General features: G+C 37.3%; 2 protein-coding genes across 5 annotated transcripts; one reads left to right on the top strand and one right to left on the bottom strand.

The window, feature by feature from the left end:
• Positions 1-1,795: 1,795 nt before the first annotated feature.
• Positions 1,796-12,284, top strand: LOC121431868. Its single transcript, XM_041629639.1, has 4 exons — positions 1,796-1,987; positions 6,058-6,156; positions 10,648-10,835; positions 11,373-12,284. The coding sequence occupies exons 2-4, from the start codon at positions 6,058-6,060 to the stop codon at positions 12,040-12,042; spliced, it is 957 nt and encodes a 318-aa protein (XP_041485573.1). The 5' UTR covers positions 1,796-1,987; the 3' UTR covers positions 12,043-12,284.
• Positions 12,285-14,524: 2,240 nt separating this feature from the next.
• Positions 14,525-26,672, bottom strand: LOC121431847 (sodium/hydrogen exchanger 9B2-like). Of its 4 annotated transcripts, none has more exons than XM_041629610.1 (10): positions 26,533-26,672; positions 22,969-23,488; positions 21,823-22,093; positions 20,983-21,158; positions 20,295-20,401; positions 19,508-19,657; positions 18,667-18,775; positions 17,337-17,473; positions 15,984-16,061; positions 14,525-15,326 (listed from the first exon to the last, which is right to left on the bottom strand). In XM_041629610.1, exons 2-10 carry the CDS (start codon positions 23,468-23,470, stop codon positions 15,075-15,077), a joined length of 1,782 nt encoding a protein of 593 aa, XP_041485544.1. In that variant the 5' UTR covers positions 23,471-23,488; positions 26,533-26,672; the 3' UTR covers positions 14,525-15,074. The 4 variants fall into 4 exon arrangements, with proteins under 4 accessions (XP_041485544.1, XP_041485545.1, XP_041485546.1 ...); XM_041629611.1 differs by having other exon boundaries at positions 26,538-26,672; XM_041629612.1 differs by having other exon boundaries at positions 26,543-26,672.
• Between the last annotated feature and the right edge of the window lie 77 nt (positions 26,673-26,749).

The following is a 26,749-nucleotide window of genomic DNA, read 5'->3' as shown; positions in this document are numbered from 1 at the left end:
TCAAATCTGTAAAAAATGAAATATTGTATAATTCAAACCATAAAAAACAAAAGAAATAGTTAGTGATGGACATCATCGACTGACTCATTCGCATGAAACTGAGTAGTGCATATCAATATCACTGTTTTCTGAAAATATAAGCGAAAAATTAAAATGCCATATCTTTCTTATTTTACATATGATTTTGATGAAATTTTCAGTGTTAATGCTTGTCTGTTTTTTTTATTCATTCAAATCAACATCTTTTTGGAATGGACTTGACCTTTAAAGGACAAGTCCATCCGAAAAAAAGTTCATATTCTCTTTCTATTGCTTACAGTGTATATCCATTTGTATTGATTTGTATGGTTATCATTTTATATCTTTGTAATCATTTCCTGTACTGCATAATTGAGTCGAGGAATGAAATAAACCAAACTTGAAACCACATCAACATTGCTCTATGCCTTGCATCGTCGAAAGTCAAAAAGGGTAGCAGCAATTAACATCGATTTTAAGTCTGCAGCCGGGGTTTGAACCCCCGACCTCCCGCCGGTATATAGTGAGACGGACACTCTACCAACTGAGACAACACGTTTGAGGCAATAAAATCAACCTTTCGTACCTCAGGTCAGTGCATGGCGGATCCAGGGGGAGGGGTACATCTGGCCCGTGCCCCCCCCCCTTAAGAGCCATATTAATAACAAAAAATTAATTTAAATATATGCCGTTCTTACACAAGTGTACCCCCCCCCCCCCCCTTGAAAGTCACAGAAAAAGTGAGAACGAATTAATCGGACAGACTGGGGTTGATAAAAATAGTCTTCGAACGAAATAGCATAACTATGAATCGGTTGATTACGTAACACGCCTTTTCTTTTGCAAAGTCATTTTTGCCACTGGCGTGGAACCATGAATTGAATAGGGGAAGGCGGGGTAAGTTGTGACAGTTTTAGCTTTTTGCATGTTAGAATTGATATGAGTAATAAACTTGTCGAAATAAGTACCTTGCCTTGAAATTTAATTCTTCTGAAATATTTTCCACCTATATATAACTTTCTATCCCCACACTGAAAGTCACCGCGACCTTTGAAAAAAAACGATGTCAAATGGCTCAACTTGCCCCATATATGGGGTAAGTTTGAGCCACCTTCTGGGGTAAGTTGAGCCACAAAAACTATGTACAAAATGTATGAGGGGAGAACCAGCATGTCAATTTTTTGTTTAAAGTTTTTTCACTTGCTAATTCTCTATAAATACTAACATCCTTTAAAAGGAAAAGAGCAGTCATGTAAATTTGCTCCTTTCAGCAAGCATTTCAATCAATTTTTAAGGTGTGTTTGTTTTTTAAGATACATTACCATAGGAATTACCATGGCTCAACTTGCCCCATGCTGTTTGGCTCAACTTACCCCAGTCCGAACTTAGTGCGATAATTTTGTATCCACACATTTATTATGCATCCATCATATAAAAGACTATGACAAGAATGAAGATCCATACCTGGACTAATAATGTTGTTATCATGTCTTTATTATATTTAAAGACGTGTGTGTTTATTAAGCACTTATCTATTTCACACTCTTTTTTACTTTTTTGGCTGAAATTCATATTTTTCCCTCTAAAAAACTACTTTTTGTTTCAAAGTTGAAAACAATGTGGTGGGGTTAGGGGTTATGCTATGGGTCATCAATACATGACACCACCACAATGTCTGACTCATTCATTATTGACCTGGGGCTGGTGGCTCAACTTGCCCCTATGCTCAACTTACCCCGCCTTCCCCTACTACAATTCAGACGTTCTGTGTATTTACTCACGTGTTGTGAAACCGCAGCCACGTCCAATACGATCAATCCAACTGCTCTCATGCTGATAAGAGCCTGCATTTGTCCCTTATACACTGGTCCTCAACTGCAGCATTCGATCTTTGGGAAGTTAATTTTACCCAGCTAGCAGCAGAATTTCTCCGGTTCCGAGAATAGTCGACGGAATAAGTAAAAACAAGGTAAGAAAATCTACTTTTTATGCTCTCATGATATAGCACTGGTGACCAAGACTTTTAGAATATTGCTGCCGCAATATATTCTTATTTGGGCAATGTTGTACAGTATCATTTCTCGTGTATCCATAAGGCTATAGAATCGTTTTTTCATCACGTCTAAGTTGCATTGGTCTTTATCAGGGACGGAATTAGCATTTTACAAAATGAAGGTTATTTTGACATTCGGTCCGTGAAATTTGTAAAGCACAAAAAAGGGGAAAAAGTGTTCCTTTTTTAATTAACTTTTAAGTTGAAGTAATAAGTATACACAACTCTTATTGGTATACCGAGGGCGAAAGATGGGGGTGCTCGTGCACTCTCCCGCTGAGGCAGAGGTGTTCCGACACTGGCAAGCAAAACGAAATTTTTACCCCTTCTTCTGCCTTCAACAGCTGATTTTCCAAACTTAAGTTTCACCTCCCCAAGATGTGCACCCCACCTCGCACCAAATAAGTCCACGTATACCTCACCGTGCTCAGTCCAGCCTACGCTTGACTATTATAGTTCCCCTATAGTTAGCCAGCAGTCTCGATCTCTTGAACATATTGACTTAAGAATGAAACACACCGATAGCAGACCGAGGCCACCTCACATAAAGCTTTATAGTGATCGATCGTGGGCCTGATTTCTACGAATAATCGCATTGATTATTGTGTATGATTAATCATAAATATATAACCCACATTTAATCGCTACGCTGTATGTGACGGGGGCCCAAGAATACATAATTTATGAATGGAAGACCGGGGTCGAAGTCTGAACTTGGCTTCATTCAATAAAATGATATAGCACTTTATTTTATGCCTGCGGCGCAGATACATAAAAGGGGTCGGTTTGCGGCACGAATGTAGTTCCCTTGGTAGTTCCCATATATGGCCCTAGAAAACGGGGATGCACCCCCCCCCCTATTTTTTTTTCTTGGGGTGCTCTATAGGTGAGCTACTATATTATAGTAGGTCCCTAAGTCATTGCAGGCAGTTATGGGGGAAGAGAAAATATTAGAAAGAGAGCAGGGAAATATTTAACTGTAAAAATTCGGAATAGAATAACATGAGGTTTGGTATTTATCGTATGTAATTCAAATGATAAAATACGTCGCCTGTTGGTCGTCTTGTCTCCTATCAAATACCATTCCTTTATATTCTTCCAAGAACGATGGTACGGGGATATGGGCCCATCCGGCACCCCCCCCCCCCATCCTCCTTCCATCATGGATTACAAAAGAGGATAGAGAAATAAATGTAACTCATCAAAATTTCTCAAAAGCTTCCTAGCAATTGATGTTTTTTTTTTATTCGAGTTCTGATTTTTGTTTAATTGATGACCACTTACTTTTATTGATAAGTAATCTGTTATTACCTTTTTTTTTCTTTTCACCCAGCCCAGGCGCTATTATGATATATAAGATTAACAGGGAAATCCTGAACGGATCTTCCACTTTCAGTCGAGTCAATGCCAACGATGAAGATGTTATCTATATTGTTTAACTAGTTTCATATTACATAGCTTCAGATTTATTTTTTAATTCAGGGGGAGCTTAGCGGCCCTTGGACACCCCCCCCCCCCCCCTCCCATAAAAAAAAGGTTCCGCGACAAAGGAAAACATGAAAAAGAAAAGGATGAGAAAAAAGGGGTTAAATATTATATGATTTTCTGAGTATCATGTCGAATTCTACCAAAACATTAGATTTTCAAAATATTTTTTAGAAATTGAAGGTTTGTACCTGGGGAATCTCGTCACGACGGGCATCGAAGTTTGTCGACAACTAAAAAAAAATAAAACGTCAAATATCACCAACATTTCCGAAACCAACACCACTCCATAACACTTTGACAAGCAAAAGCACAAATCTGACAAGCAAAAGCAAAGAAAGATAAAATAACAAATGTCAAAGGGACCATAATTATGCATAATTTATGCCCAACCCCAAAAGTATGTTAGTGTTGTACACCCTATAACCAAATGAAGGAACTTCGATCTAACATAGCTTGTTTGTCTGGTGTCAACACACACTATACATGATATACATTGGGTTTTCATTGAAGTAGTCACGGGCTAAAGTACAGATGAATATAACAGATCAAATCCAGATAATTAAAGGTAAAGTTAACACTGACAATATTTCGGTTCTAATAAAAACAGAAGAAAGATAGTGATTAGGGTTTGATGAAAATCATTAGTCATGCGATTTTACCGTGTTTTTATAATTATTTGTGACGCCGTATGCGAGCAGCTCCCCCACTAGCAGGCATGTAAGGCCTAACATAAATTCGATGAATTCCATTTGTTTAATTGAAAATGACGAGCAAAAAAAAAATCTCGTCGAAGGGGGTATAAATCATATCTAAAGTTTAATTGATATTTATGTGTGTTTTTGTTTTCGTGAAGGAAGTACAGCTAGTTATTATTCAAGAATTTACAGCTTGTATGAATCCGAAAAAAAGTAAAATCATTTCAGAATTCTTAAAAATGCATGACAACAAAATGGATTTATATATATTTGATATATTGTTAACACAGAAATTACACACGTAGGCCTATCCAATTTTTTTGCTGTCAATCAGATATTTTTATGAAAGAGCATCCATTACCAACCGGCATAACATGTTTTGGGGGTATTTAAGGCACACATCTTGGTCTCACTGCCTATGGCCAGGAGTATCCAAATATTAGCATTCTCTAAAAATTCAAATGCTTATGTCCAGTAGCGGACCGTGACCCGGAGGAGACAAAGCATTGGGGAGGGGGGGCACTGCATTGTTTGTGAACAATGCCGTGCCCCCCCCCCACATGGTCTTGGGAAGCAGCTATAGGGGTGCTGAAGCATCCCTAAGATTTTCCGTCGAGGCGCTGCCCCCGCGGGTGGGGGCAGTCAAATATGTAGCTGTAAACATGCATGAACCCCCCCCCCCAAAAAAAAACGTATTAAGGGGTGCTTTTCTCGGTTTTTGACGCGGGCCGCGCGTGCAATCGGGTATCAAAAACTCCGATTTTCAAGAAAAAGGCGGGGGGGTCCTGCGTTCATTATTTTCCAGAGGCAACACATGGAACTGCGGGAGGTGTTACAAAATGAAAAAACGTAAGCAAATATGTAGCGTTTGCAGGGGGTGGTTACAGGAGTTCAACTCCCCTCCCCCTTATTTTTTGTGATACCCACCCCCTAAAATTGTTGTTTTGCGCTTGTTTTTTTTCTTTAGGATGTCAACATTTCATTAGAACCCCCCCCCCCCTCCCTTTCAAAAATCCTGCGTGGGCCTACGCTATACTGAAGCGAATTGACCCATATTTTGTAGTGAAAACTTTTTTGGAGGGAGAGGGGCTTGTCAAATGTACGTCAGCAACCCCAGTTTAAAATAAAATCGTTCCAATGCCCTGTATACCCGACTGTATCTGTCCCTATTGACACCATGCATTACACAGCTAATTTGTGTTTTAAAAAAGTATACCAATATTGTCCTCCTCCCCTCCCCCTATAGTTTTGTCCAAATGCCGATTGGTCTGAACCCACTTCGTCTTCTTTCCGTTTCGTCTTGCCCCACATCACTCAATATCCTAGATCGACAACTAGTTCACCTAATTTACCCAATTTATCATTTTGTTTCTAATTTCTAATTTCCAGGAAGGTTGAAACGATTTCGTTCAATATCCACTTGTTCTGACACCAGTTAAAAAGAATTATACTAAGATCACTAGCGTGACGAGTCACAACTCGTGCAAGGGACGTACCCCTGCCCCCCCCCCCCTGACGAGTCACAACTGTTCCCTGACGAGCCACAAGTGGCCCCCTCTATTGAACTTGAAGACCTTTTTTCTTTTTTGCTTGTTTTTTCTGGTACGAAATCCTTTATTTGTGGTTGAAGACTTTATTTTTTGCTTGTTAAATTTTTGGGCAGACGAATTTGCCCCTCCCCTCCCCCCTTTGAAAATCCTGGGTACGCCACTGACTAAGACTGAAACGGACTCCTTAGCATTTAAAAGGTATTCAAGCCTCTTTTGTAATGTAACATGCTTTTTTTCTCCCATTCTTTTCAAGATGTCTGATTCAAAACCATTCCGGGTCATCATGTGGTGTGTACCACGTTCGATATCGACTGCCATCGCTAAGTGTTTCAGTTTTATTGATAACACGGAGGTAAATATTAATATAATGAAGCTTGTGGGGAAGATGAGAATAATAATAATGATAAAGGTATATAATGGTGGTGGTGATGGTGATGGTAATGATGATGGTGATGTGATGATGATGATGATGGTGATGATGATGGTGATGATGAAGATGATGGTGATGATGATGATGATGGTGGTGGTGATGATGATGGTGATGATGGTGGTGGTGGTGATGATGGTGATGATGATGATGGTGATGATGATGGTGATGATGTTGATGGTGATGATGATGGTGATGATGGTGATGATGATGGTGATGATGGTGATGATGATGATGGTGATGATGGTGATGATGATGATGATGGTGATGATGGTGATGATGGTGATGATGATGATGGTGGTGATGATGATGATGGTGATGATGATGGTGATGATGGTGATGATGGTGATGATGATGGTGATGATGGTGATGATGATGGTGATGATGATGATGGTGATGATGATGGTGATGATGATGGTGATGATGATGGTGATGATGATGATGATGGTGATGATGATGATGGTGGTGATGATGATGGTGATGATGATGATGATGGTGATGATGATGGTGATGATGATGGTGATGATGATGATGCTGGTGATGATGATGATTATGATGATGGTGATGATGGTGATGATGATGCTGACAGCGATGATGGTGATGATGTTGACAATGATGGTGACGATGTTGATGATGGCGTTGATGACAATATGATGACCAGGATGATAATGACGATAATACCATGGTCACATTTGCTCTACGGCGGCCGTACGGCGAGTCGAAAACAGCCGTTTTATTCATTCTTATTCAAACCACCTATATTTAGCTGGCACAAAAATGTTAAAACGGCTGTTTTCGACTCGCCGTACGGCCGCCGTAGAACAAATGTGACCATGGTATTAATGATTGATAAAATTATCTAAAAATTAAAATTTCGACATTCGGCGAGTCTGACATAAAGGACACTTCATTAGAAACAAGAAGCTGTGGTAGATGCAAGGATATTATGTATATCAAAATTTTAAATATAAATATCCTTCTAATTGATAATATTAATTAATGGTGTAATGTTATCCATGGAAATCTTATCTCTCAAAATAATGCCCGATATGGTCAATTCCAGCGTAACGGACATGACGTTCAGACAAATTTTTGTAATTCAAAGGTTTATACAGTAGAATTAGCAGTCTTTTGATAATTGTTACTGAGCTTATCAGACACATTTAAGTATCAGTTACATAAACATGAAATTTCAAATTGTTTCATTGAACAGTTGTTAAGATATTGCACTCTTTGTGAGCGTAACGGACATGACACGAAATGGACGAAGCATTTTTACCTCCAATTGCTTATCAAAATTCCTGTGAATTCTTAGATTACATGCACCTGACATTGGTGTTAATTTAACCTTAAGATCATGCTCTATCCATAAAATGGTGTTTAACAACAGTTTTGCAGTGCATTCTGTATTCATAGCTCAAAATGTAGCGTAACGGACATGACACACGAAGCGTAACGGACATGACAGTTTCGTCCACTTTTTGTAAGCGAATATAATCATTTTATTACAAGATATGGTACAAGTCTAATTGTTTACATGTTAAGGCTAGAGGTTAGAGACACACATCATAACTGGTAATCTGTAATATCTCCCATTATTTTGCAATTTAAGAGGGGGGCTTTTCATACAATATTTATAAAACAAAGAAATATTTAGAAAAATTTATTTTACCTAGTTAACAACAGATAGAGAGTATTTTCCAGTTACTACCATCCTCTACACCTTATTAAAAGAGAAAAAGTTGATAGTAAAGATTATTTTTTATTCATGGCTTACTATCTGATAATATACACTAGCGTAACGGACATGACACCCTTACGAAGTGAACTTCATTGGCACTTCTTAGTTTCAAAATGAAAGAAATATGAATAATGAATGTAATTATCTAACAGCAAAGTACCTTTACTAACAGTTTTAAGAAAAATATGTAGATATTATTGGCAGGTATCATTAATTTAATAGCTATAACCTACATGATATTTTTATATAGAATACGATGTTTATCGTACCACTACGGCACACTGAGAAGACTAAATCTCTTTTTTTGTGGGAAGAAAACAAATGTACCAGACCTGTATAAATCCAAGATGAACATATCATGAAATGTATTTTATGATAAAGAATATGTAGTAGTATTAATGTCAGTTTTAAGATTAAAAAAATGACATTAAAAAGTATTTTAAAATTTAATAGCAGTACCTGGAAACCAATCTTTCATCATCGATTATGTATGAGTTGAAAGGCAATCGGAATGTTTGTAAATTGCTTCTGAAATTATTTTTCATTCGAATTAAATATCATCCTGAGTATAATCATCCTTTCATCAAATCTTGGATGTTCTAAATCTTACGATCTTACTTGCTGACAAATGTGGCTGTATCTAAGTTTGTTGCATTGTCCGTGCTGCTTGTGTACAAATGAAGATACATCATTCAAATCGTGATTATGGCTGACCAAAATACTATGATGACATACTGTAATTTATTGATCGCGACATTCCTTCCACAGCCCCTTTGCTTTGTGATATTGCAAAGAAGTGCCACTGTAGGTTCATGGATTCATAGAGCTACACCATGTAACACAGATATCTGATTCTAAATACAAACTTGTTTTTTTTTATTTGAGCCCGTGCCATCACTGAAGAAGTAGATGTTGGTGAAAGTCAGATAGTTTGAAGCAATACATGTATCATTAATGATCTCATGAATTCACAAGTTGAAGTTTTATCATGCTCCAAACTGTCAGTGCAAGCACCTAAGACAATCAATTGTATTGTTCAAACACAAATGATGCAGATTGTGATCTAAGTATGTTGCCAGATCTAGCTGCATCTTTCCTAAAATTATGTGGCATACCGTTAATTCTCAGAAAAATATACCAGAACAAGAGCTGAACTTTCATCATTCACTAACTTCTAAAAATGGCTTGAATGCATGCAGCTTCTAGGAGTTATTACATCCAGCTATCCTCAAGCAATTGAGACTGACCTCAGTCTGTGACACTGAGCCTAATATTTTGTTTTTGTGAATGCTGCCTTTTGTCATATATAAGGCGTCATGTCCGTTACGCAAATTGTCATGTCCGTTACGCCATTTTTATGAAAATGAGAAGTGGTTAGGGAAAATGATTGCTACACTTGGTAGGGGGTTTAATTCTAACATAGAATCTGAATCTGCAGTACCTTTAGACAAATTTCCTGTGAGCTATGAAAACTTTAAGTGAAAAACGTAACGGACATGACACTGATAATGGTAAAGAAATCACACAAATCTGAAGGCAGATTTTTCTAAAATTGATGAATGGCATAAAATTTAACGATGATATTCTGTTGATTTAAACATTAATCAACTATTCAAAAGTTAAAAGAGACCTCTGGGACCTTGTTTGCTTTTAGTAGAGACAGGAAAGATGAATTGTTTAAAAATAGCCACATTTTTTACATTTTGCAATTTACTATTCTATTTTTTCGATGATGGAAAAAACTACAAAATTTTATCAATATTGCGATTATTCTATTGGAAATTGGTACTTTATAGATTACTTTTTAAGAAAATTTGACTGCTTAAGTGAACTCTGAAACTTCATTTTTTCTCTAAAGTGAACATTTTCCATGGAATTGCCCATATGGAGTTGGATGTCGTTTTTATAACCTTATTGCAATTCTTGGCTTTGCATTGATTTGGACGACTATTTTATTATTTTCCTACTGATTTTTTTTTACCTGATTACTAAGAAAGCATGAATGCTTATAAAGCAAGCAACCAGAGTACCGACAGCTTATAAGTCCTCTTCGAGGGATCTGAGGATCAATGCCTATTCCAAAGGGGAAGCGCACAAAGTGAGTCACAGTGGGGTCACCAGAATCTGAATACCCCGCTCTACCGACTGAGCTATCGCGCCTATTGATAATGCACAGACAAAAAGATGGAAAGCTCATTTAATACACAAATTTGTCAATTATTTTCCTGTAGACATACCATAACCATGATGGTGATTATGCTTGCTTCTGTTATTTTATAAGTATGGAATTCCATGTTGGCGCAGGGAATTTTCATACTTACGACAATTAAGGGCAGGGGGAGACAACCTACATTTTCTCTCGCTTTAATTTCAAGGGGAATGTGGAATAAAATGACCATTATATCCCTTTTGGGATCCTCCTTTTTTCTTCTCTTTCATTTCTTCATTTTTCTGTCTCTATTTCTTTCTTTCTTTGAACTTCAAGAATTGTACGAGGGCGGTTGCCGCTTCCCCGCAGCTCTCTTCCCTCGTAGCGCTGTCCCTGATTGTTTTAAAGTATGTATTCTACAGAAATGTGTCCTCAGCAAATTAGCTTTCTCATGGCAGTATGTCACTGAAAAGTTAAGGTTTAATGCCATCAGTGTGATTCGGCCCGTATCATTCTGTGATAACAGGTATATTTCGAGCCGTACTGCCTGGCCTTCTTTCAAGACTTTACTCTGAAAATGATGGGCATGCCTCTACCAAAGAGCTCTAGTGACTTTCAACCGGAAGCGGCGTTGGCTAGGATAGGAGCGATGGTCAAAGGAACTCCAATGGAGGCAATGTTCATGCCAGAAAAGATCAATATGTCACTATTCATGTAAGTAATGTAGAGGCCCACAGCCTCAATGGTTCCATTAGTAACAGGTTTAATCATCCAAAAGGTCATATTGACTCTATATGAAAGTGATATTATCAGGTATTGAATAAAACAGAGTAATCATAATAACAATGATAAAGATGATTATGATTGTGGTGGTGTTCATGACAGGGACCACGGAACGTTTTCAGAGTGGGAGGGGGATGAATATGCAAGAAATTACAATCATATGGTCATTTTTATGTTTTTGTAACACGGTTTTTGAAAAAAGTGAGTGGTGGGCTGAAGCCCCCCTGCTTCCGCGGCCCCAGCGAAGATGATCAAAGTCTTGGGGCTTCAGAAAGACAATGAATACATTGTACTGATAGTATTAGTAATGCAGGAGTATATTTTTCTTAAATAAGTGATGCCCCAAAATTGGGATTTTAAAATCAGTAGTTCTAGATATATTACTATCCATCTCCACCTTGTGGCAATCTGATAAACCAACAATCATATCCAAACTTATATTGGGGGTTTTCCCGTGTTCTTTTCTAGTCGCGATGGTGTAAGGCAAAAGCTTGATGATCAACCGGCCGACAAACCCACATTCATCAAGGACATGGCGTATGGCATCACAGGGTACCTAGATCTCTTACCCAAGAAAGAAGCAGGTTACAAACACACGTTTCTGATCCGTGATCCTGAGCGGATGTTCCCTTCCTGGAGAACCCTTCTGATGGCTCAGGTCGCCCAGATGCCACAACCTGGACAGAAACCCATCGATCCTGCCACCTTCGACATGACCACAGATGTGCCGTTTATGATGCCAGGCTACACCTACAAATGCCAGTATGACCTCTGGAAGCATGTCAAGGAGAACTTTGATCCTAACCCTGTGGTAATTGATGTCGACGAATTGTTAGCCAATCCTGCAGAGATGCTTCCGAAGTACTTCGAAGCTTGCGGAATGCCCTGGGATGCTAAGTATCTGCAGTGGGATGCTAGTCCAGAGATCGTGAAGTCGTGGCAGTGTCTGTTCCCCATGACAGGGACCAGAGCGGATGATATAGTTGGCGTCACCCACGTGAAGGCCCTCCAGAGTTCCGAGTTTCGAGCATCCAAGCCAAAGATTCCGCGATCAGAGATGACCCCCGACACAATCAAGGCTATAGATGCAACAGCAGACTACTACAAGGAAATGGCTGAAGCACGGATCAAATTATAAATGAGTGAAGATATAGAGGAAATATAATTTTATCCTAATTATGGTACTTTGACAATGAAGTTGAACTTTTTTAATTCCCAATTTAAATATTGGGATCTTCATTGATAAATCTTAGACCGATTCCAAACAGAACAATAATTATACTTGTTACCACAAAATCTAAAAGTAGATTCATGCTAACACCATTTCTGCCCATTTTATTGCTAAAAGATTGAAATTTGCAACTTTTTTTATGGCAGGATGACAATTATTTGTACAGGGTAAATGTGGACAGTAGAAAGAAAAAAAAATACATATAGCAAATAAAATCATAAAAGAAAGGCTAAAGAGCGATTAAGAATTTGCAATAATGAATAGGATGCATCAAATAGGCTATCCATAGAAATGAACATGTGTCAGCTGCATTTTTTAAGACACTTTCATGAAATGGGCTCCAGGGCCTGGTGACACAAAAGTTGGCGATTTATCACTAATATGGAAGAGCGATTCTGATTGGTTCCTGATCAGTCTACTGGGCAAAATGTGCATGCATCAATGATCTTGATAGGCCATTGGGGCCTAGGGTTCTTTAGTTGAAATGAGCGGTTGAATGCTGTGAACTCACCTTCATATACCAAATAATAAAGATCAAGCTGTGTATGTATATGATTCCATAATTAAATGCTGCTACATAAATCATCCTCTCTTCTAAACTTACATGTGCAACACACATTTACGATCATATTGTAATTTGGTAATAGCACACGGACTTCAATATTTTTGTTCATCAATTTGAAATAATTATGTATGTTACATATAAAAGTTTTGTGCATTTTTTATAGGAAAAGTCACTCGAGTAAAAAGTAATTCAATCATTTTAATTCCCTATCGATTGCAATGCTGGCTCAAGTAATTGTAGATCAGTTACTCTGCAGGTTTGTTTATGAAAACCTAGATTATTTTTTATATGTTATAGCACTTGATGATTCATAAACTTAGATAGATATGCTCAGTAAAACTAAAGATGATTGCATATTGGATTGATTTGTGTTTTTTTAAGGCAAGAAGTACAAAAAGTAGATTTTGTACGCACATGCAACATGAGAACTGTTTCTGGACTTCTTATCCAAAGAGGAAACAAGAGAGAGAGAGAGAGAGGGGAGGAGGGGGGCAAAGAGAGAGAGAGAGGGATAGGGGGGGGGCAAAGAGAGAGAGGGTTAGTCTTCAGGCACAGACCCTGCTTGGAACACAATCAAACAGGGAGTCTTCAGACAAGAAAATCATTAAACTTATGCACCCAGCCGTTTCAGTTTCCTCAATGAGAGCATAGACCTAGGTCCACAATGAGAGGGACCTTCTGTACACAAAATCATCACCAGGGACTTTAAACTGCATTAAAAGCTTAGCACAGAAAACAGTTGGGAGAGAAAAGGGATGGGAAAGAGAGAGGAAGAGAGGGGGATTAGATGAGAGAAAATAGGACAGTATTATACATGTACATGTAGGCAGATAAGATACAGAGTAAAAAGAAAAGTCCCATCAGTTTGAATTTGTCTTGAAGTACAATTTTAATAACAGTAAAAATACAGCTTCTAATACACAACTGCTATTTCAAGGTGGCTTACACATTTAGAAAACTGAATCAGGCCTATATTCAAATTGTATAATGCCTCATTTACTATCATGATGTCTCAAAGTGCTTTCATCAGCTAATACAAAAAGTAAAAGACTGTCAAGCATCAATTTTCATCGGAAATTTGAATCTTTAAGTTAGCATGTTTACCATCATTAACAGGGGAACATTGCAGGAGACATAGAGATTTTCACTAGCAATTTTGCCCTCAGCCAATAAAGATTTAAGGATTTCAGTAGTTTATAACACATAGGCATATCAATATATTCATATACATAGTACACCGTAAAAATACTGTTTATTTCACTGAATACTCAGCTGCCCTCAGCTACCCAGCTGGCCTTCCTCAACCTAATCAATAATGGGGGAGGGGAGAAGGCAGATCACTAACCCCTTAAGCATGTAAAATAATGGAGGAAGAAAGATAAATAGAGGTTGCTTGCACGACTCCCCCAACAAATCACCTACATCGGTGCAGTTTTCTGTATTCCATGACATATATAATAGAATTTTTCACAACAGAGGCAATGGAGCGTCAGGCTCATACGATGGAGGTGGAGGGGCACCTATTGTTTGGCAGACAAAAGGTGCCCCTCCACTTTCTTTGTCCAAGCCTGATGATCCGCCGCCTCTGTTTCATAAGTAATTTTTTATACAGCCTCTTGTGGTTTTTCAAAGTTATGGAGACCTTACAATTTTTTCACTTGTATTACATATTTTCACATATTTGCAACTTCTATGCTGAAGGAAATAAGTGGCAAGAATAATGTGGCTAATATGAATCTATTCTTTGAATGCACTGAGTGCTATTAGAGTGGTAGCTTTCTCATCTTTCCTGCATTTGACTTTATTGTGACATACCGGTATGTTGACATTAAATTTGGATAGTACCTGTACATGAGAGATGGTACAAATATTGCATGATCAGACGCTCTTGGTGTTGCATACAACCAGCACAGTACACATTCTATATACTGTATATGTGATGATGCAGTTCCAAGCACTGCACATGCATCAAGATGTCTCGGTGTCTCCCTGCGTCTTGCCTTGCTCTACCAAACAAATGCAATCCATGACATTGCACAGCATTTCCTGTTCAATGTGAACAAGGTCCACATCCAAATAGCTCAAAGCAGCTACTGGCTTAGCACCATTCACTCTTGAATGTTATTCTCTGTTCCTTGCTCCAACAAAAAAGAGCAATCAATGACACTGTGCAGCACTTCCTGTCAATGTGAACAAGGTCCACATCCAAACAGCTCAAAGCAGCTACTGGCTTAGCACCATTCACTCTTGAATGTCATTCTCTGTGCCTTGCTCCAACAAAAAAGAGCAATCAATGACATTGTGCACCACTTCCTGTCAATGTGAACAAGGTCCAAATCCAAACAGCTCAAAGCAGCCGATAGCTCAGGAATATTCACACCGAATTTTCACCCACCGCGCCTTGTTCCAACAAAACATTATTTTCCCTAGGAGGTTCCTCTCTACAACTGCCTCCTCTGGTTGGTTCATATCTTGGTTGGGTTTCTTCTTCTGCCTCTGGGATGTCTCTCGTTGGGTTTGCCTGGGTTGGAGGGGCACACCTGAGAAGGCGAGGACCGGTCAGTGAGATCAGGACAGCTCCGAGAGGTGCAGTGAAGAGAATGGAGAGGACGGCCACCGTGAGCAACTAGAAATCAAAGATTGGAAATGGCAAAGAATTGTGAAGGTGGTAGAATGATTGTTATAAAATGGTGACGTGGATTCTAATTAAATTATTGGCTGTGATCTATAGTGTGACCAGTCGGTATAAGAAGGTATAAGAAAAAAAAATTCTCTAATGACAATCATGGTTTTGAGATGAGGATGACCTATGGAATAATAATAAGATAGCACTCAATATTTCCAAGCAATGCCATGAGATACCTCTATTCATTACTATCAGTTCAGTTCAGTTTCAGTTTGGTTTATCTTTCATATCTGACAAAATATCAAATACAATGTAACGTCCATCAAAAGAGAGTAAAATCATTAATGACCAAATAATGACAATACATCACAATATTTCATTATAAACAAGACAAAGATTATACACTTGAACATTAAAAAAGCAGAGCTTGTAACTTATAGCTTCCCTATTAATAAAATTAGAATTGTCAACTTGTTTTGATATCAATATGGTACCCCCCCCCAAAAAAAAAAAAAGAGAGAGAGAGGATAAAATAATTGCCAAAAAAAAGATAAAGAAGAAAAAAAAGTTGTCACAATCTTTGACAAATATATTTAAGATGCAGCCCTTAATTCAAGCCAAACACAGAATTCCTGATAAGCAAATACCGGTACTCACCTGTATTCCATATATTTCTAACTCCTCTTCATTTCCTCTGTCTCTCGCTGTATCCAGAGCAACAGAACCTATGGCAGCCTAGTATAGCAAAAATAGAGAAAATAACTAAATATGATAAAATAAAGGACAAGTTCATCCAACCAAAGAGTTGATTTGAATAAAAAGAGAAATATCCAACGAGCATAACACTGAAAATTTCATCAAAATCAGATGTAAAATAAGAAAGTTACGGCATTTTTAAGTTTCGCTTAAAAATGCCATAATGTAATAGTTACATGCACATCCCGGTCGGTATGCAAATGAGGGAACTGATAACATCACTCACTCACTTTTTCTTTTGTACTTTATTATATGAAATATGAAATATTATAATTTTCTCTTAATTGTCCTGTGAAACAATATTTTGTTTCTCCCTGAACATGTGGAACTACCATTGTTTAACATTATATGGTTCAGTCAAGTTGGTCCTTATTGTCAAATCTGTAAAAAATGAAATATTGTATAATTCAAACTATACAAAAAAAGAAATGGTGTGACTTAAGATTGGAAGAAATCATGTAACTGGTGAACACTTTACTAACATGAATATGAGTATGTGGGACTAGAGTGAAATTTCATGGTATCTTTGGAAGAGTTTTAAAAGGTGAAAAAATAAAATATCATCATTGGTTTAACATATTTTGTCAATATCATACAAATAATTGACATACACGAAAATCAAGTTAAAAAATTATTTGTCCGGAGGTCAAACTCAAGGTCAAAGTAAAGGTCAAAGGACACAACCTTATAAATCGCTCCAATACATTATTTGATGCATGTTTTGTACCAGTTTCGTGAAAATTGGTCAACACGTTACGACGCAATGCCATTGAAAGTTGAAGGTCACACCCATTTTTGTCAAAACAAGGAGAAAAGGGCGGGCCGTAGCGCGAGAACCAAGGGACCGATTCAACTAATTTTTTCTGTTATGTGCGTGGGCCATGGTGAATTTTATGTGTACCAATTTACAACGAATTCCGAGAGGGTCGGGTGCAAAATTGCACATTCATTGGGTGAATTGGCATGGAATGACCCGTTGATGGATTTCCATATAATTGAGGTTCATTGGATCAATTGTAACTCTTTGTAAGACGAGGCCCAGGGGACCGTGACACAAAGATTAGCGATCAATCGCTTAATGAAACGACCAATCAAGATCATTTTTACACACATTTGCCTAAAAATACTGACCAACAACCAATCAGAAGTATTCTTTCATATTTGCTATTCATCGCAAAGGTTTGTGTTAAGGGGCTTTAATTCATTTTGAAATCCACAGGTATTGTAATGACACGTCTACTACTATGATCATACCTGTACTGTTGCTTTAGGTAACCAAGCAAGGGAGATGAACAACTTTTCCTTCCACGTCAGACCGGCCCTGGTAACAGCCAACGCTGAAACTATCATTCTAACACACAGTCCTATGATGAGGGTAGCAAAGCCCAAACCTGTATAAAAGAAAAGTAATGGGAACAATTATTCATCATTCATCCACCTTCATAATATGGTGTAGTGGTGTTGAGGTTCAGTCACATGACTCTCAATCAAAAAGGTTTGGGGTTCATATCCCAGTCAGAATTAATTATTATATTAGACACTTCGCCACATTTCCAGATGTCCATCATCAAATATACATTGGGAAGTAAACCATCTGAGAGACACTTAGTTTCTTTGATTTATTCAGTTTCTCTTGCTACATGCACGCTCTGTGGTATTTTTCATAGGTTGTGCCATAACAACTGGTAAATGAGTGATTTCTGAATATTCAACAATTTCTTTTTTTCTAGAGTCAACCTGCGAGTAATACAAAACATATATGATTTGTGTAGATGTTGACAAAGTAATTTTATATTGTAATACATGTACAACATCTGTTCTTTGTTCTCGTTTCAAGAGTAAATTATGCCTCTTGTCAATATGATGTAACAAGAACTAGATCTAATAAGTTGGAATGATAATGACAATTTATTTCTGAATCTTGATTCCAATCACATAAACTTCTTTATGTGAAATGGGCAGGTATTGCTATGGAGTATGTAATTAACGTCCTGTTATAATCCTTTCAGTCATTCACCTTCACTTGTTTACAAACTCCCCCAATGTCATCTAAGAATCCCAAAACCCCCTATACTATTTAACTCCTAAACACTGACCATGAAAGACAGACCCTCAGTGACATCAGCTAACTTCAAGACATAAGTTCTAAGAAGTATGACTCATATGTCCAGCCCTAGTCACTCGCACAGAGCAACACCACACCCCTTATACCAGAGAGAGTTTGATAGACAGTTACCTGAAGACCAATCAGGGGCCCGTTGCAGAAAGATTTGCGTTTAAACGCAAGCAAAAAATCAATCTTAAGTCCCAAATGCGCGCTGTTGATTGGTTGAAAATCAAGTTGCGCATGATTTTTAGAGTTGCGATTGATTGCAACTCTTTCTGCAACGGGCCCCAGAACAAGTTTAGATAATTCCCACCTGAAATTGTTACACCCCAAAACTAATGATATAAATAAGACTACTTGGTTACATTTCTTTAAATACTGTAGCAATACCTATATATGAGTGAAGATGACTAATTCATTTCTGTATCTTGATTCAAATTAAAATAACTTATGTTTTTGAACTGGACCCGTCCTTACCTACTGTAGCGGGATCAAGATATGAAATAGATACCTCGGCACCAATCAAACCAAAGAGTAGGGGCTCAAACAGAAGCCACAGATAGGACAGCAATTTATCTACTGCTTCCTATAAGAAAAGACAAGATAAAATAAGTTAGACTACAGGTCTCTAAAATAACATAAAAATGAAAAGATACATATATTTTTTAAATGTAATTATCAATATATGAATAAAAATTTAGCTTCACAATGTAAGTCAACTAAGAATAATAATTATGAATTGATAAAATGCAATGAAACTGTCAAAACAATATTTGCCCAAGTCAAAGCAGTTATGTAGAAATAATTATGATGAAAGCACAACATGCAATGAATGATATTATCAGAAGGGCAAAGGACAGAGCCATGTCCTATCTTTTACACAGAAAACCAACAAGCTAGGCCGCAACTTCATAGTACATGTAGACAAACGATGAGGAATGCAAGAAAGCCACTCTGATGGATAGTACCTTTGAATATTTCTATATTCTGCTTACATGGTGTTCAATGAACACCATGGTCAGACACCCTAAAACACTGGCACCAGGATAGTGCGCAACACCGCAAACCACAGTCAAGGATTCCATCAAATACATGTATCATAGGCACTTCAAAACATTCACTCTACTTAAAGTATAAGCACAACCAGACTCACCATTTCCTCTTTCCATCTGTGTCTGGCAATGAATGCCATGGTCAGACAGCCAAGAGCACCGGCACCAAGATATTGAGTAGCACCGCTATCAAAGATAGCAAAGGTTCCACCATTTACATGCATCATGCGCATTCTACCCTCTATCATATACACACCCAGACTCACCTTTCCCTCTTTCCATCTGTGTCCGGCAATGAACGCCATGGTCAGACAGCCGAGAGCACCAGCACCGGGATAGTGAGCAGCACCGCTACCGAAGACGGCAAAGATACCACCATAGACCAACAGGATGAAACGCTTCTTTGATAACCAGGTCTAAATTTATCAATCATAAATGAGAAATAATTAAATCATAATTCATATACAGGTATTAGTAATCCAAACTTGCTGTAAAACTTGATGCTGCAATGGAGTCCATTACCAATCTCTTTAAGATGAAGATGGGGGCGAAGAAAAATTGTAGAATCCAAATAAGATTATAATAAGGACTTTCATTCAATCTCATCATAGAGCAATGTTCATGAAGAAAAGCTTATCAATAACTATGTTCATGATAAAATGCTTAATGATAACAAAAATCAGGATGATAGATTGAATAATAACAGAATTCAAGACAAAAGCTAATCAATCGTAAACATGGTGCAAGAACTTGAATTTTGTTTCAACCTACTTAACTTTAATTAACTTTCTAAGCAGACGGTTTTCACTTCCCCTTTTCATATTTTAAAAAAATTATTTATTGATTTAATACATATCAATGTACGTGAATCTATCTTTTTAAACTTGGTAATATTCAATTTCTATCACTTTCAGAAATATCTATTCATTAAATCTATAAATTCAAAGGAATACGCATCTATGGCTGAAATTTTAGAGTTAATTCAGCAGTAAGTCAGAGGGACAATTTGGGGGAAGCACTTTATAGAATAATAGAACATAAAAATGTGCTAACCTGGTTTTGATCAGGGATATACCAAAGAAGAAGTCCTGCCAAACAGCCAAAGGTTACCCCCATTATCAGCTCCAGAGGACCCCTGAAAATACTGTAAATGATATCACCTTTACAGAACAGGAACAAGGTACATATCGACACACATAGAAAAAGGAAACAGTGGTTGAAAGAACAAGACAGAAAGACACACGCAAAAATACATACACAAACGACAGAAGAAAAGAAAGAGTGAAAGAGATAGAGAAAAAAAAACACAAAAATGAAAATTTAAAAAATCTAATTAATTTCTCATACACATTAATTCTTTAAGTCATCATATTTACTAAACTGTACAGGGAGTGTTTTTGTAGTGATGTATAGTTCCTCAGGGACATAATAAGCCCAACACGATTCCCCTTTATTTACCCTCAAAACAGTGTTTGTCTAAAACAGTCTTCATCATGAAAGTAAGATAAGAAATTTGCAAGGTTGTTGAAAACTGGAGGAAAAATTAAATGAATGAAAGACAGAGAAAAAGTGGGATCAGAAGATAAGCAGGTTAATACATGTAGATGTATATGAAAAAAAATAGGGAACAGGGAGGATGGCCAGTAACATGGAAGTATTAAACCAAGTGTATAAAAATATATGTAGACCAACTGCTAGTAGACAAAGTGACTATAATCCAAATACTATATCTGAAATTTACCTTTTGCAAATGCGATTCCCAGGATCACTCCGAAAGCACCGATGGCAAGGACATCGTCACAGCTAGCTGCGGCTATAACGAGGGTTGGTATGCCTTGCCTTACCCCATAACCTCTGGCTTGCAACCCCAGTAAAGAAGGTACAATCACAGCTGGGGTGACAGCTCCAAGGACGAATCTGAACAAGAAAAATGCATCGAGTTATATTTTACAATTAAACCTTCTGCCTGCTTCAGACAAGACAAAGATTTGCATTATTCCGGTGAAACAGTTCTAGGCATGTCTTCATGAATATTCATGAGGTGGGCTAATGATGTCACATCCCCACTTTCCTTTTTCTTAAGTAATTACATGAAATCATATATGTTTCAATTTTTAATACATATGTAAATTATGTCTCCATTATGATAAATAAGTTTCAGCAATAAATATCTAATGCACTTAATCAGTTGTCAATCCAATTGTCTTAGTTCTTGGTAGAAAATTTTTGAATAAACCTAATTTCATATCATAAAATACAAAAGTACAAGTGGGGATATGACATCATCAGCCCACCTAATGAATATTCCTAAAGACATTGCCTAGAAGTGTTTCACCGGAATAATACAAATCTTTCAAATTCAACAACTTTGTTATTTGTTACCCGATTTTGATGAAATTTTCAGCATTTTGCTCTGTAAATTTCACTCTATTAAATTGAGATATAAATATCTCCAGTCTGGACTGTCCCTTTACAGAGACTGAGCCCCCATAATTGCGGGCTAGAGTCTATGGAAAACACGTGTTACAGCAAAATCATACAGTTACCAATAGGTTAAAATATGCCATTTTAGATGACCTACCCCAGCATGAAGCCCCAGGGCCAAGGGAAGCCCAGCAGAAAGTGTGAGACGATTGCGGCCGTACAGGCCTCCGCTATGCACGGCATACAGCACAGACGAACACAAACCATACTCAGCCTCTTGAGGGCGCTAGCATCTAACCCAATACCAGCCTGAAGGAGTATGATGACAAGAGCCATGTCTCGAAGAGACGATGACCATGACGGATGGATGTCCGATGCTACGTTGATAACTGGTATATTTCGAAGCATGAAACCAACGATAAGCATTCCTGCAGCAAAGTATTAAAAGGAGACAATTTTTATAAGTTCGAAACAAGAGAAAGACATTTTATAGAGGATGGTGATTAAGAGCAAAAAACACATGTACAATGATTTTTTTTTCCTCTCTCTCTCTCTCCCTCTCTTTCTCCCTTGTTAGATTTTGTTGGGGGGATTTCGGTTTTCTTTATCCCTGTACTTATAAGTTATATTACCTTTGTTTAAGAATATTGCACACTACTTGGTTTACTTTGCAAAATATACAGTGGATTCAAAAAGACTACAGCTTTATCCATGATGGAGTAATGAGGTAGAAACTCATATATTTTGAGGAATAGTTCATCGTTACAAAAACTTTCTTGTAAATATAGCAGGAAAAGTAATAAAAATATTGGTGACAGTTTGAGTAAAAACCCGTCAAACATTGAAGAAGTTATTAAATTTAAAAATTTGGGGGGTTTGTGACATCATATATGTGAGCAGCTTCCCCATATATTCTGTAGTAAAAAATTTGAAAATGTAAATTTCTCAGAAAATTGAAAATGGAATTTGTTGTACTTTCAGTATATCAACAAGTTATCTAACACCCATTTTTCAAATCATTTTTTTTTACTCATCATGAGCAATTAAAAAATTGAAATTTATGCATTGTATATTACACAACATATTGGGCAGCTGCGTGTACCAGTATATGACGTAACAAATAAAAAACTTAAAGCTCTAATAACTCTCTCAATCTTTGATTGATTTTCTTCAAACCTTCACCAAAATTTCTATTGTTTTTTCTCTGGCATTTTTACAGCAAACTTTTCTTCCGGGTAAAATTCCGTTTAAAGAAAAAGTAAGACTCAATTTTAAAGAAAGTCACCAATGTTCACAAACTCACCCAGCAAAGCCGGTAATTTGATGACCTCGATAGCTAATCCACCAGCCTTGCAAGCCACGACCAGGATGAAAAGAGCAAAGAGATTCCCACCAGGCAAGGCTTCACTCCCAGTCACAGCCCACAACACAACCCAAGTCAGAACTACGAGGAGAAGAATTGTCAACCACCTTGCGAGGTCACCATGCGGAGGGCACATCAGGAAGTATCGAAACCTTTGGCAGCGTGTCGGCTCCGAGGGCAAAGGATGAAAATCCACCAGGCAGGGTCTGCAGAGCTGAAGGCAGCAGGAACTGCATCTCGCGGGGCATCCTTCGGATTTCTCCTGTTTTGCATCTCCGGATTCCTTGCCACGGAGCTGGTCACCCGGGTTGCTACCTACAGCATCGAACTCTAGAGTGCGCTGCTGAGACACAAGCACATCATGAGGGGACAGGCCATCTTCATTACATGCCTGGGCTGGAGAAGGATGTCTGTTGCTCCATGGGTTGATGGTTTCTGGCATTTTGTATTCTTCAAAAACCTACAATGTAATGTTAGAATCAAGGTTGAATACTACTGAAAAAAAAAGTCTGAAAGGACAAAGTAAGAATTGTACATTCAGATTGATGTCTCCTAGTTGTTTCTTTAATTACATGTTGGATGGATCCCAATGGTTAAATATGCCAATGTGTCCTATCTTTGCCTTTGTGTGTCCATACTTTGCGAACGGTAATTTATCCCCCCAAAATTCAATTTCTTAAAAATCTGACATAATCATCAATTCATCATAAATAGCAGCATACAATCACCAAAGTAAGTTTCTAAGGATGAGTCGATGAGATCAGTCAGTATTCATGAATATATGACAAAATGTAGGCAAATTTGTCACCGTTTGCATCCACTCAAAAAAAAATCAGAACTTCTCAACAAGCATCAGAAAAACAACATTTTGCAAGCAAAAATCATCCAAAAAAAATGTGAGTTAACCATTATGACCACTTACTGTACATGTATTAAAGTAAATTTCTTTAGGACGAGATCAGTAATGGTATTCATGAAAATATTGACAAAATATCTGCAAATTTTTAAATGCTTGCGCCCACTCTGAAAAAATCTGAACATCATTTGATTTTACCTTGATGTTGGGCATAAAGTATAGAAGACTTATTTGCCCCTCTGCATCTTCTTTAAACTTGTCCTCACTCCTCAGTTGAACGCAACAATTTTACTATGTATGTGTGGGTTTGGCAAGCAGAAATCATTAAAAGTGTAAGTGAAACGTGATACTGACCACTCCCAGTGACAAATTCTTTAACATTATCCTGTCCATCTGATGTAAATATCTTACATTTTGAGAGCTCTACACTTTGTTTTTAAAGTCTCCACAAAACTTTTGTCTGGGAAGTTACATGTTGGCCTAGATCACACTTTATCAGAACATTTTCCAGCACAGCGTGCACTTGTAAATCCGAATAGAATTTTGAGATCGCAACACTCCAGCAAATCCATTCAACCTACTTCACATTGTCGTCAATGATTTCATAGTTTGCGATTTTGCCATCAATTTGGTGTATGAAGCTTTTTTCAAAAAATGGTTTTGTATGAATTTTGAATATTTTGTAAACGAACTTAAATTAAGCCTGATGAATATTTTTTTGAAATGTCCGCAAAGTTTTTGAACACCCCATCGAACTTGGTTCCCATTCCTAAGTTCTAACACTTGGCCATTCAATGATCTCAGATAACCTGAGGAAGTAATATTAGAAGGGCTTAATGTTAATAATTGATTGAATTTTTTGAAGTCACATTTATTTCACCAAACAGTTCATTACCATCCTGCCTGTGGGGAATCTACAGACCAGGACTATGGTATGCCAATGCTGTACACAGCACACAATTTAAAATATCATTAAAATATCACTTTTGTGACCAAAAATACTAATTTCTGTACAGTTGCAATTTATTTTTCATTAGTAACTTGGGGGTAATTTTTGTATTTACCAGAGTGCTCGAAAACTTGAATTTTGGGCATATTTTGTGTACGCCCTCTATTGGTGGAAAGTAATATGGCAAGACAATTGTAGATTTTCAATCTCTTATTTTAATTAAGAAAAAAATCATTTAAAGAATCAAATTTACTTTATAGCCAAATTATATGATGAATAGCTGTAATTGAACCTGACAGTGTAAATAAATCTAGCATTTGTCCCAAAGAAAATAGAAAATAAGCCAAACATTGTCAAACTTATTTCACCACACAGGGAGGAGTAACAGAGAACAAGGTTATATCATAACCTTGTTCATAGAATGAGTGCATTTATTTCGACAAATAAAAAATGAAATTCAGAGTCCTGCTTAAATTCTTCTCTTATTCTTTCTAGACCTATTCTTTCTTTCATATTTTAAGCATGTTCTCCTCCTTTTCCCTTTCCCTCTCCTTAAGTATTCTTAAACATTATTGTCTGAGGTTAAGTTTCTAAAGTAACGTTTGAACGCAGAAGTTTAGAACGAATATTTAGTACTGGCATACTACAGTGCGTATCACAAAAAAACAGGACAGATTTGAAAAGTCTATAAAAATTTTGTTTTTAATAATGATCTCTATATTTTGGTGTCAATAGGTGCTCTGAAGTCTTATCAATCAAATGCCATCAAAATAATTTAGTTTCGTTCATGCTTGAGCAAACAAGTAATGCTTTTGTCTGGGGTAATAAAGGAGGCTTGCGCCAAAATGGCATAAAATGAGAATATGATCCTTGGACTTCTTGCTAATCAGCAGACTTCCTCTTAACCTTTTCAGTATCTTTGCCATTTCCAAATATACTTATTTGCTTGAATAGTTATGTTGTTCCTTTTTAATATGTTCTCTTTAGTCTTTTAGCTTTGAAATTGAATATTTATATTGGTTTAGGCAAGAACATTTTTTTAAACCGACGTATGGGAGAGCGTTTTTTTTTTCTTCAATCCTTTGTCGTGATTTGTGTGCTACAAAGGTTATGGTTTCTTTGAACAGTGGCATACTGATGGGTGGGGGCTTCTTGTGCTCAATGCAAATCTTCTTACTTGGGTTGACAAAAAGTCTTCTTTTCTTACTTATGAAGGAAAATTCAAAGGTAAAAGAAGTTTAAATGAAAAACAAAATAATTCAGGTAAATGCGTGTCAATTTGTAAATGAAATTTGACAGCATAATTCGAAAGTATGGCAAAGACAATGAAAAGATTAAGAGGAAGTCTGTTGATTAGCCAAAAGTCTAATCATCAAATTTCTCATTTCTGCCAAGTGCCATTTTGGCGCAAGCCTCTTTTTGAACCCCCGACAATGTTCGCTCAAGCATGAACAATTTTTTTTTAATGGAATTTCAATGAAAACATCTCAGAGCATCTATTAACATCAAAATATAGATATAATAATTTGAAACAATTTTTTTATAGACTTTTCAAAACTGTCCCGTTTTTTTTTTTTATACGCACTGTACTATTACTAACACAAATCTTGATGCATGGGACTGCATTAATAATAGCTCTAGAACAAAATTGAAGAATGTAAGTTTTGATCCGTTAGATAAAAATGCTAAATTATCTTACCCAACCTCACGTTGTATTTTATCACGGAAATTTTGGAACTATCGTCGTGAAAGTGGAGTGAATCGCCTTGTGATGACACCGCCGGCAGTCAGTGACGATCGGTACTGTGACGATCTCATTCTCAAGCTGAGCTGCACTGCTGCTCTCTGCTCTAGCTAGCTCTGCGCGCAGGCGATCGCGATCGGGGCGCCGCGCGGAGCTGGAGGTACGGTACTAA

Source organism: Lytechinus variegatus, chromosome 18, assembly GCF_018143015.1.
Source record: "Lytechinus variegatus isolate NC3 chromosome 18, Lvar_3.0, whole genome shotgun sequence".
Classification (NCBI taxonomy): Eukaryota; Metazoa; Echinodermata; class Echinoidea; order Temnopleuroida; family Toxopneustidae; genus Lytechinus; species Lytechinus variegatus.
The sequence above is the reverse complement of the archived record's forward strand: the minus strand, read 5'-3'. Positions and strand labels throughout refer to the sequence as shown.